The sequence below is a fragment of the Fringilla coelebs genome (assembly GCF_963513975.1).
Source record: "Fringilla coelebs genome assembly, chromosome: 30".
NCBI classification, from domain to species: Eukaryota; Metazoa; Chordata; class Aves; order Passeriformes; family Fringillidae; genus Fringilla; species Fringilla coelebs.
Window position 1 is genome coordinate 826076 of NC_140056.1, and position 11563 is coordinate 837638.

General features: G+C 60.2%; 2 protein-coding genes across 2 annotated transcripts; both read right to left on the reverse strand.

Moving 5' to 3' along the window:
• Positions 1–3690: 3690 nt before the first annotated feature.
• ASB8 (ankyrin repeat and SOCS box containing 8) lies at positions 3691–6502 on the reverse strand. Its single transcript, XM_084223603.1, has 3 exons — positions 6120–6502; positions 5556–5660; positions 3691–4937 (listed from the first exon to the last, which is right to left on the reverse strand). The coding sequence occupies exons 1-3, from the start codon at positions 6234–6236 to the stop codon at positions 4305–4307; spliced, it is 855 nt and encodes a 284-aa protein (XP_084079729.1). The 5' UTR covers positions 6237–6502; the 3' UTR covers positions 3691–4304.
• A 495-nt stretch (positions 6503–6997) lies between these two features.
• On the reverse strand, positions 6998–11205 carry RNF212B (ring finger protein 212B; the record flags this gene model as incomplete). The annotated part of the gene is made up of 11 exons (XM_084223495.1): positions 6998–7060; positions 7688–7719; positions 8470–8509; positions 8583–8634; positions 8745–8787; positions 8894–8957; positions 9970–10018; positions 10304–10419; positions 10514–10588; positions 10678–10730; positions 11106–11205. 11 exons carry the CDS (start codon positions 11203–11205, stop codon positions 6998–7000), a joined length of 687 nt encoding a protein of 228 aa, XP_084079621.1.
• Between the last annotated feature and the right edge of the window lie 358 nt (positions 11206–11563).

The following is an 11563-nucleotide window of genomic DNA, read 5'->3' on the forward strand; positions in this document are numbered from 1 at the left end:
TTTTTTTTTTATTTTAGGGATAATTACAGGAATTTGCAAGGCTGATTTTCTCTGCCCTCCCCCTCCTCAAAAAAAAAAAAAAAAAAACCAAAACCAAACAACCCAACAAAAAGCAGGGTGAAATTGAAATTGATCTGTGGAGCTGGCCAGAGGTAATTTAATCAGAAAAACCTCTCTGCTGGCATTAATTTTGGGGGGTTTTTAACCCCAAGGTCCTAAATTAAACACGAGGATGTTGGGGTGGGAAAGATCCTAAATTAAATTAAACAGGAGGATTTTGGGGTGGGAACGGGAGCTGTGGGATTTCAGCCAGAAATCCAGAACCTCTCCTCGACCCCTACGGAGCAGAAAATGGGAAAATTTCATTTATAACCCACCGAAGTCCTTAATTACTGCCCGTGCCAGGGCTAGATCCCCTCTGCTCTGTGAAATTCCATGTGGAATAAAGGAACTAAAGTTAGATTTCTATTCTATTTTGTTGTTTCCCCCCAAAGTTCACTTCTCCTCATCACCCTGCATGTCCAGGCGCCGCTTTATGGTTTTAATGGGAATTTGAGGTAAATCCCAATGAACCCTGGAGCTGCTGCTGCTTCCCTGGCTCTGGAATCGTGGAATATCCCCCGGGAATGTCGAACAGGCTCCGGCCCCTCCCCGGTGTGGTCAGTGGAGTGTGACTGCCCTGAGAGCTCTGTGACATTCCTGGGATTGTCACCCAGGCTAGGCTGGGAAAGGCAGACCAGGGATTTTGAGTCATTCGGGAACCCTCGGACCCCGCCGTGCCCCAAAAGTTTCTGTGTGGGATCCGAGGAAAATCCCAGGTCTGAGCCCAGCTTTGCTACCTCTGCCCAGGCGTGGTTTTGTCACCTCCAGGGACACCTGGCACTGATTCAGAGCTGGGATGTGACACCCCAGACACCCCCCGGCAGCACCTGATGCCTCAGGATTTTAGATTTTATTAATTTACTTTTTATTATATTTGTGATCCTGCAGTTCTTTAGCCTAGAACTCTAACCTCCACTTACACAGTTATTGTATTCACATTTCGGGCAGACCCAACAATTCCTCTCCAGACTGGGAATCAAGGACACCTCACTGCCTCAAAGAAATGTAAAGAAAAGTGATTTGGAGGCAGAAAACTTGGGGTAAATGACTTCACTTACTGAAGCTGCAATTGGAACATTAACCCCAATATGCAAATAGACCAAACTTAAAAAAATGTGAAGACCCAGGGTCCATTTTTGGGTGTAGCCCCTTGAGGGGCTTTATGTGCCTGAAATGTACCTGAGGGCCCTTCAATAAAGATAAATAAATCGATTTTATTGACTAATCTATTCCCTGAATTCTGGGTTCTGTTTTTTGGGAGCCCCAAAAGCTCCACCCGGCCCGGGACCATCGCCTCCCGCGGCCTCCGGCGCCTCCCCCCGGGGACACGGGGACAGTGACACTGAGGGACACTGTGCCACCTCCCGGGGACACGGGGACAGTGACACTGAGGGACACTGTGCCACCTCGGAGGGGACACGGGGACACTGACACTGAGGGACACTGTGCCACCTCCCGGGGACACGGGGACAGTGACACTGAGGGACACTGTGCCACCCCGGAGGGGACACGGGGACAGCGGCACCGAGTGACACTCCAAGGCCAACCAGAGTTTTATTTTGCTGCAGGTTTGGTCTGCGAGATATGGCGCACCCCCTCCCCTCAGCCCCTCACTCGAATTTGGAGCCCAGCCCTGCCCCATCCCTCTGTCTGTCCTTCTCCCCTCCCCATCCCAGCCCTGCCCCATCCCTCTGTCTGTCCTTCTCCCCTCCCCATCCCAGCCCTGCCCCATCCCTCTGTCTGTCCTTCTCCCCTCCCCATCCCAGCCCTGCCCCATCCCTCTGTCTGTCCTTCTCCCCTCCCCATCCCAGCCCTGCCCCATCCCTCTGTCTGTCCTTCTCCCCTCCCCATCCCGGCCCTGCCCCATCCCTCTGTCTGTCCTTCTCCCTTCCCTATCCCAGCCCTGCCCCATCCCTCTGTCTGTCCTTCTCCCCTCCCTATCCCAGCCCTGCCCCAGGTCAGTCACTGTTCGTTTCTGCAGGAGGAGTGGAAATGGTGACTCTGTCACAGCACTGTTCTTGGTCTTTCTTTTTAGGAATTCAAGGCAGGTATCAGCAGTCAAGGTGAGGTAGGCACGGTGAGCATTGAATAGTGTGTGGAAGGAGTGGTTATTGCTCAAGCCTCACTTTCTGCAGCAACTCTAAGCATCTATTCTGCTTTGTGTGCTTTAGGCAATCCACTCCAGTGTATGTCAGGCCCCGTCACCAACCATCAGCTAAGGGGGTCCTGCAAACTGACCCCAGGAACCACGGCTTGTGAGTTTGGTTTCCAGGGAAAAGGCCTGGACAATGTTTCAGGGGCCTGACGCCTAAAATAACCAGGTGCCTACTGGAATTCGGCCTCTCGCAGGATGTTTCCCAGATGCAAGGTGTGGCAGCAGTGCCAACTTGGTCAGGTTTGAGAGTGCCAAGTGGGTCCTGCAAACTGACACCCAGAACTGTGGCTTGTGAGTTTTGTTTCCCAGTGAAAAGGCCTTACGAAATGTTGGGTTTTGAGGTGGTTTCACTCTTGATGCAGCATAAAAATTACAGATGAACAGGGAGAACTTCACTCTCCCTGCTGGAGAAACACCTGGATCTTTGATTTTCAGCCCACACATCCCACAGGACAACTCTGCATCCCACCCCACAATTTCTTGCCTCGGATCCTTCCTCAAAAGAGACTTTTCCTTATAAACCTTCCTTTCCCAAGGCAAAAAAAACAAAAAAAGGGGAAAACCAGATAAGTCCAACAGCTGGGATATAATTTGCCATCAGAGGGATATTGTGCATTGCAGAGAGGGGGGCACAGGGAGAGAGGCGGAGGGAACGGAGAGGAGGGAACGGAGGGAGCGTCGTGAGAGGAGAGGGGGAGAAAGGGAGGGGACAAGGGGAGGAAAGGGAGGGAGGAGAACCAGGGAGAGGAACCTGGGGAGTCACAAAGCAAGTGGGGATCCTCTGGGGGGAGGAAGGGCAGCTGTGCCTGGCTCAGGTGAGCAGCAGCAGGTACTCCTTGAGCCAGGAAGGGGCAGGGGAAGGCTCAGGTGAGCAGCAGCAGGTACTCCTTGAGCCAGGCAGGGGCAGGACAGGCAGCCACCCCTCACTCAGGTGAGCAGCAGCAGGTACCCCTTGAGCCAGGAAGGGGCAGGGGAAGGACAGACAGCCGTGCCTGGCTCAGGTGAGCAGCAGCAGGTACTCCTTGAGGCAGGAAGGGGCAGGGGAAGGACAGGCAGCCGTGCCTGGCTCAGGTGAGCAGCAGCAGGTACTCCTTAAGCCAGGAAGGGGCAGGGGCAGGACAGGCAGCCACCCCTCCCTCAGGTGAGCAGCAGCAGGTACTCCTTGAGGCAGGCAGGGGCAGGGGCAGGGTGAGCAGCCCTCCCTCCCTCAGGTGAGCAGCAGCAGGTACTCCTTGAGGCAGGCAGGGGCAGGGGAAGGACAGGCAGCCCTCCCTCCCTCAGGTGAACAGCAGCAGGTACTCCTTGAGGCAGGCAGGGGCAGGGGAAGGACAGACAGCCGTGCCTGGCTCAGGTGAGCAGCAGCAGGTACTCCTTGAGCCAGGCAGGGGCAGGGGCAGGGTGAGCAGCCCTCCCTCCCTCAGGTGAGCAGCAGCAGGTACTCCTTGAGCCAGGAAGGGGCAGGGGAAGGGTGGGCAACCCTCCCTCCCTCAGGTGAGAAGCAGCAGGTACTCCTTGAGCCAGGCAGGGGCAGGGGAAGGACAGACAGCCACCCCTCCCTCAGGTGAGTAGCAGCAGGTACTCCTTGAGGCAGGCAGGGGCAGGGGCAGGGTGAGCAGCCCTCCCTCACTCAGGTGAGCAGCAGCAGGTACTCCTTGAGGCAGGCAGGGGCAGGGGCAGGGTGAGCAGCCATGCCTGGCTCAGGTGAGCAGCAGCAGGTACTCCTTGAGGCAGGCAGGGGCAGGGGAAGGACAGACAGCCGTGCCTGGCTCAGGTGAGCAGCAGCAGGTACTCCTTGAGCCAGGCAGGGGCAGGGGAAGGACAGGCAGCCCTCCCTCACTCAGGTGAGCAGCAGCAGATACTCCTTGTGGCAGGCAGGGGCAGGGGAAGGACAGACAGCCACCCCTCCCTCAGGTGAGCAGCAGCAGGTACTCCTTGAGCCAGGCAGGGGCAGGGGAAGGACAGACAGCCGTGCCTGGCTCAGGTGAGCAGCAGCAGGTACTCCTTGAGGCAGGCAGGGGCAGGGGAAGGACAGGCAGCCCTCCCTCCCTCAGGTGAGCAGCAGCAGGTACTCCTTGAGGCAGGCAGGCAGCGGCAGCTGCTGCACGGCCTGCGGCAGGAAGCGCAGCCCCAGCGAGCGGCGCACGGCGTAGCGCGACAGCGCCTGCAGCGTGCCCGGCGCCGAGCAGAGCCGCGCCAGCCGCTGGCACAGCTGCGGGTCCCGCGCCACCTCCCAGGGCAGGCTGCCGTTCTTGCGCAGCTCCAAGTGTCCCGTGGCTCTGTGCAGCAGATCCAGGCAGGAATCCTCCCTCTCCGTGCCCAGGCCCCGCACCAGCAGCGCCACCAGGCGCGAGATGGGGCTCTGGCCCTTCAGGTTGACCACGCGCACCTCGGCGCCGAAGTCCAGCAGGACGCTGACGCTCTCCAGGTTGCCCTTCATGGCCGCCCAGCTCAGGGGGGTGTCGTTGTTGTAGTCCAGGGCGTTGACCAGGGCGCCGTTGGCCAGCAGGGCCCGCACGCACTCGGCGTTGTTCTTGAAGGCCGCCCAGTGCAGCGGCGTGTCCTTGTTGCCGTCCAGGGCGTTGGGGTTGGCGCCGTACTCCAGTAAAATCTCCACGCAGGTCTCGTCTTTTTCTGCGGCGTAGTGGAGGGCTGTGCGGTTGTAGCCGTCCAGGGCGTTCACCTGGGGGAGGAAGGAGAAAGGTTTGAGCTGGTCCCAGCTCAAATGGGAAAGGATTCCCAGTGCTGGAAAAATCAAAAGGTTCCAAACTCCAAAAAATGAGGAATAACGAAATATAAAGAAAAGAGTTTTAGCCCAGCAGCCAGGGGAAAGTGGAGTAAAAAAACCCAGCAAATTTAATTTAGGGTTTAATTCTTCCTTCCCAGATCTTGGGATCTCAACGCAAATTTTCCCAAATTTTAGGTTCGGATCCTTCCTCCGCTGCCAAAATCTCGGCCCAAGGGATCCCTCGCTGTTGGGACAATGAACTTTCCCCTGGTGCCACTCTGTGAGGGGATACATGCCCGTGGAATATCCTGAGCTGGAAAAGACTTACAAAGATCATCAAATCCAAGCCCTGGCTCTGCACAGGACACTCAGAAATCCCCCCCTGTGCTGGGAGCGCTGTCCAAACCCCAGCCCCCAGAACTTATGCCCCATGACACTCTGGGGGAAGAACTTTTCCCCAAAACCCAACTTAAACACATCAGCTCTAACCCCAGCCGTTTATCAGCTCCTCCCGACATCCCCGCCCCTTATCTCGGAATTTTCCACCCTTTTTCGGATTTCCCAAAGCTTTACCTCAGCTCCTTTTTGCAGCAGCAGCTCCACGCAGTCGGCATCAGCCACCATGCAGGCGCAGTGCAGGGGTTTGAGGGTGCCGTGCAGGCAGTTCACATCGGCGCCCTGGGCAGCACAGGAACAACCCCCCGGTCAGGAACTGCCCCCTTTCCACCCCTTCACAAAGGGTTAATGCGCACAAACCCCGGGGCTCCGCAGGAACCGCCTCGGGGTCGGCAAATCCCGCCCTTCCCAAGCCTTCCACAAAGGATTAATTAAGGGAATTTGTTCGCAAAAACGCTCCTGGTCTTAATCCCGGCTTGTGTTTCACCAATTCACCGTCACCAAACGGTGCCCGGAGACCCCCGGAGACCCCCCCAGCCCCGGGCGTTCAGAGGGTGGAAGGAAAATCCTGGAGCCTCTACACCAACCGGAGATGCCCGGACCTTCCCCTCTGGGGAAAACCCCTCCAGGGAGTGCCCGCGGAGGCTCGGCAGGGAGCGGGACAGCCGGGGACAGCTCGGCAGTGCCCGTCGGAAGCACCCGGAGCCGCGGGGCTGGGATGTGCCGGGCACGGGGCCTCACCCGGCCGATGAGATCCTCCACGTTGTCCCGAGGGAAGGAGCGGATGGCGGCGATGGTGCGGATGAGGCGCTCGGACAGCGAGTACTTGCTCTGAATGCTCTGCATGATGTACCACATGGCGCGGGCCGCGCCGCCGCATCCCCGGCCGGCCCCGCCGAGCCCCGCGCCGGGGAGGGAGGGAGCGGCCCGGACCGGGCCGAGCCGCAGGAGAGTCCGGAGGCGGAGGCGCGGCTGCTCCGCAGGAATCCGGAGGGGCTCCGGAGCGGTCGCGGGGCGGTTCCGGGGCGGTTCCGAGGCGGTTCCGGGGAGGTTCCGGGGCGGTTCCGGGGGTCCGGGGCCGTTCCGGGGGCCCGAGCTCCCGGACCTGCGACGGCGGCCGGCCAAGCAGGACGCGGAAATGCCGCTAACCAGAAGTGACGTCACATCAAGTGTCCCGCCGCCGACCTCCTCGCCACAAATCCGGCTCCTGCACCCCCCGCTGGTCCCGCCCCCTCCGTGCCTGTCCTCCAATCCCCAGCACGGACCTCCCCTAAGCCGCGCCTCCTGTCGGATTTTAACCAATCCGCGCTCCGCACGCCCCCTCCTCCATAGATCCCCCCCAATTTTCCCCATTTTTCTCCATATCCCGCTTACCCCTTAGGCCACGCCCACGCCGAGCCGCCAACCAATAGGAACGCAGCACCGGCGACACAACCCCTACACGCCCGGGGGCGGGGCCTGGCGGTAGAGGCCACGCCCCCCTTCCCCGGCCCCACAAACGGAGCCGAAGCGGCCCAAAACTGAAATTATTTTTATTCCTTTTTAACAACTCCTGTCCCCGGCCACTCCAGGGAAACCCCGGAGCTCCCGTCCAGGAGCCTCGGATCCCTCTTTGTCCTTTATGGCCGCGGGTTGAGATCCCACTGCGAGCGGCCGCCCCTCGCCAGCCGCAGAGCAGAGCCCTAAAGAAAGGGGATTTAAATTCCCGGCTAGCGAATGTCGGGGTGGCTACCGAATTCTGGGGAGTGGCTCCCAGTATCGCCAAGCCCCCTCCCAGTAACCCAAACACCCCCTCCCAGTGCTCCCAGTATCACCAAACCCCCTCCCAGTAACCCAAACACCCCCTCCCAGTGCTCCCAGTATCACCAAACCCCCTCCCAGTAACCCAAACACCCCCTCCCAGTGCTCCCAGTACCACCAAGCCCCCCTCCCAGTGCTCCCAGTACCACCAAACCCCCCTCCCAGTGCTCCCAGTACCACCAAGCCCCCTCCCAGTAACCCAAACACCCCCTCCCAGTGTTCCCAGTAACCCAAACACCCCTTCCCAGTGCTCCCAGTACCACCAAGCCCCCCTCCCAGTGCTCCCAGTACCACCAAACCCCCCTCCCAGTGCTCCCAGTACCACCAAGCCCCCTCCCAGTAACCCAAACACCCCCTCCCAGTGCTCCCAGGAACCCAAATGCCTTCCCAGTAGCCAATCCCCCCTCCCAGTCCCTCCCAGTAACCCCCTCCCAGTGTCCCCGAGTCCCTCCTGGGGCTCCCTGTATCACCTCCCAGTCTCTCCCAGTTCCTCCCAGTGCCCCCAGTACCTGTCCCTCGCTTGTCCCAGCCAGGGGGGGCCCTACGGGGGGAAAGGGGCGTTAGGGGGTTTTGGGGTCACCCCATAGATCAGGGTCAGGGGTTTCTCTGGGAGGGCCTGGGGTCCTGCAGGGGGTCTGGGGGGCTCTGGGCTCCTTCCGTGGGGGTTTGGGGTCACACCCTTGGGGTTTGGGGTCACTCCGTGGGGGTTTGGGGTCACACTGTGGGGGTTTGGGGTCACACCCTGGGGGTTTGGGGTCACACCTGGGGGTTTGGGGTCCCACAGTGGGGGTTTGGGGTCACTCCGTGGGGGTTTGGGGTCACTCCGTGGGGGTTTGGGGGGCTCTGGGCTCCTTCCATGGGGGTTTGGGGTCACACCGGGGGGGTTTGGGGTCACTTCGTGGGGATTTGGGGTCACACCGTGGGGGTTTGGGGTCACACCCTTGGGGTTTGGGGTCACACCGTGGGGGTTTGGGGTCACACCGTGGGGGTTTGGGATCACACTGTGGGGGTTTGGGGTCACACCCTTGGGGGTTTGGGGTCACACCCCTGGGGTTTGGGGTCACACCCTTGGGGTTTGGGATCACACTGTGGGGGTTTGGGGTCACACCCTTGGGGGTTTGGGGTCACACCCTTGGGGTTTGGGGTCACACCCTTGGGGTTTGGGGTCACACCGTGGGGGTTTGAGGCCCTACAGGAGCTTTTAGGGTCCCTCCTCGGTAAGGAGGAAAGGGGGTGGGGCTGCTTGGGGCATTATTTTGGGGTAAATCCTGCAGGGTTTGGGGTCGCTCACCCACGCTGGAGCCCCCTGAATTTCTGTAGGCTACGCCAACCTGTGGGGGGAGAGCCAACCGTGATGGGGACCCCCCAACTTTGGGGTGGCCCCCATTTGGGGTGAGGTCTCACCTGCCATCCTGGGGTGCTGCGGGACTGGGGGGGCTCCAGGGGGGCCAAGCGGCTGCAAGAGAGAGGTGGGAGGTTTGGGGGACCCCCCCTGTGCCATCGAGGGACCCTCACCCCAATTTAGGGTGCCCCCCACCCCAATTTAGGGTGCCCCCCACCCCTTACCTGACCACCTGACTGCTGAGCTGCCGGCGGGGCTGGGGGGTGACTGCAAGGGAGATGGAAAATCTGAGAGGACTCCTCTGAGCAAGGAGGGGATGGGGAGGTGTTTTAGGGTGTGGAAGACCCCCCTAAAAATTTGGGGGGGCGCTTACCTGAATGTGTGGGGGAGGGACGGGGGGTGCTGCTGCGGCTGCCCCAGCGCCAGCCTGGGGAGAGCTGTGGGGAGATTTGGGGGGAAGTTTGGGAGGGGCAGTTTGGGGGTGAGGGAAGGGGCAGGGGGGCTTTGGGGGGCAGTTTGGGGGTGAGGGAAGGGGCAGGGGGGCTTTGGGGGCAGTTTGGGAGCCAGGGAAGAGGCAGGGGGGCTTTGGGGGGCAGTTTGGGAGCCAGGGAAGGGGCAGGGGGGATTTGGGGGGCAGTTTGGGGTGAGGGAAAGGGGCAGGGGGGATTTGGAGGGCAGTTTGGGGTGAGGGAAAGGGGCAGGGGGGATTTGGAGGGCAGTTTGGGGGCCAGAAAAGGGGAAGGGGTGTTTGGGGGGCAGTTTGGGAGCCAGGGAAGGGGCAGGGGGGCTTTGGGGGGCAGTTTGGGAGCCAGGGAAGGAGCAGGAGGGCTTTGGGGGACAGTTTGGGAGCCAGGGAAGGAGCAGGAGGGCTTTGGGGGACAGTTTGGGAGCCAGGGAAGGGGCAGGGGGGCTTTGGGGGGCAGTTTGGGAGCCAGGGAAGGAGCAGGAGGGCTTTGGGGGGCAGTTTGGGAGCCAGGGAAGGGGCAGGGGGGTTTGGGGGGCAGTTTGGGGGCCAGAAAAGGGGAAGGGGGGTTTGGGGGGCAGTTTGGGGGTGAGGGAAGGGGCAGGGGGGCTTTGGGGGCAGTTTGGGAGCCAGGGAAGGGGCAGGGGGGCTTTGGGGGGCAGTTTAGGCATGAGGGAAGGGGCAGAGGGGCTTTGGGGGGCTGTTTGGGGGTGAGGGAAGGGGCAGGGGGGATTTGGGGGGCAGTTTGGGGGCCAGAAAAGGGGAAGGAGGGTTTGGGGGGCAGTTTGGGGGCCAGGGAAGGGGCAGGGGGGCTTTGGGGGGCAGTTTGGGAGCCAGAAAAGGGGAAGGGGTGTTTGGGGGGCAGTTAGGGAGCCAGAAAAGGGGCAGGGGGGTATGGGGGGCAGTTTGGAGGTGAGGGAAGGGGCAGGGGGGATTTGGGGGGCAGTTTGGGAGCCAGGGAAGGGGCAGGGGGGATTTGGGGCGACCTGCATGCGGCGCAGCTCCTCGTTCTCCCGGCGCAGTGACTCCAGCTCCCTGGGAAGAGGGAGGATTTAATGGAGGGTGGGAATTGCCCCCATTTGGGGTGGGGGTCCCTCCATAGGGCAGCTGACGGGGGGCAGAGCGAAGGGGTGGGAGCTCACCAAGATGGCAGCGAATGGCAGAACATGCTGTCACCAAGGTGGCAGCCAAGGGGGGTAAGACCCTCCCAAGAAAGGGGTCAGAAGGACGAGGTGTTGACCAAGGAGGTGTTGCCTCACCCAGGTGCCCACAGGAGCCCAAGGTGGAGGCGTGAACCCCCTGCCACAGCGTCCACCTCACCTCCTCCTCTCCCCCAGCTCCTCTCTGGCCTTGTCCAGCTCTGCCTGCACCCGCCGAGTTCTGTCCCGGTGCAAGTCCAGCAGAAGTTGTGCCTGTGCCGTCTGGAACTGCCACACCTGGGGGACGTGGGTCACCCCCTTGTACCCCCACAGCGTGTGGGGCTGGGGACGGCGGTGGCGCCTCGTCCCCCATCACCTGTGTCCTCCTCACCTGCGCGACGTGGGCAAGGTGCTTGAGGGCGAGGGTCACCGGGTTCTTGAAGAAAATCTTCTCCTGCGGGCGCATCTGTTGGGGCATGGGGGCGTCAAAAGGATGGGAAGAAGGAAGGGAAAAGGGTGGAAGGGGATGTGGGGAACAACACGGCGGACACCGGCCTGATCGGACACGGGCAGGTAGCGGCAGGTGGTGCCACAGACTGGGCAGGGACCTGTGGGAGGGGGAGAAAAAAGAGAGAAAAGTGAGAGAAAAAGATGTCCAAAAGTCTCAAAAATGGTGTTCCTTGAGGGAAATGGACCATTTCACCTCATTTTAGGGTTTTAAATTGAGGCACAATCCTCCATTTCCACAATGCTAAGGGTGCAAATTGAGGGAAAATCCTCCTTTTTCCATCATTTTAAAGGCAGAAATTGAGGGGAAACCCTCTTTTTACAATATTTTAGGGGTTTAAATTGGGGGCAGAGCCCTCAATTATTAATTCGCTTGAGTTGAGGTGACCCCTCCTTTCCTTCTCATTTTAAGGGGCTAAATTGAAAGGAACTCCCCCATTTTAAGGGCTTAAACCAGGGGTTCCCCTCAGTTTTACCTGTGCCCCCACAGCCCTCACACAGGATGTGGCCGCAGTTGGTGATGGCGAACCGGGCGCCCTCCTGGCGGAAGCAGCAACAGCAGTGGAACCAGTCCATGGCGGCGCCAGGGAGAGCAGCCGCCTCTGCTGCCTCCACACGGGAGAGCCTGGCAGGGAAGGAGGGGGAAAGGTGAAGGGAAAAGGCTGGAAAAAGGTGAGAGAAAAAAGGGCGGGAAATGTGAGGGGAGAAGGGATGGAAATGTGAGGGGGAAATGCAGGGGAAACGTGAGGGAAAAGGGTCGGAAATGTGAGGGGAAAGGGCTGGAAATGTGAGGGGAGAAGGGCTGGAAGTGTGAGGGGGAAAAGGGCGGGAAACCTGAGGGGAAAAGGGTCGGAAATGTGAGGGAAGAGTGGCTGGAAATGTGAGGGGAAAATGGATGGGAAATGTGAGGGAAAAGGGTTGGAAATGTGAGGGG

Bases quoted from the DNA above. Each gene is read 5' to 3' on its own strand.
- ASB8 (XM_084223603.1), bottom strand. From the start codon at position 6,236: ATGTGGTACATCATGCAGAGCATTCAGAGCAAGTACTCGCTGTCCGAG. The intron at 5,661-6,119 runs GTGAGGCCCCGT...TGTGCTGCCCAG, and splicing joins TGGAGGATCTCATCGGCCGG to GGCGCCGATGTGAACTGCCT. The intron at 4,938-5,555 runs GTAAAGCTTTGG...TTCCTCCCCCAG, and splicing joins TGCTGCAAAAAGGAGCTGAG to GTGAACGCCCTGGACGGCTA.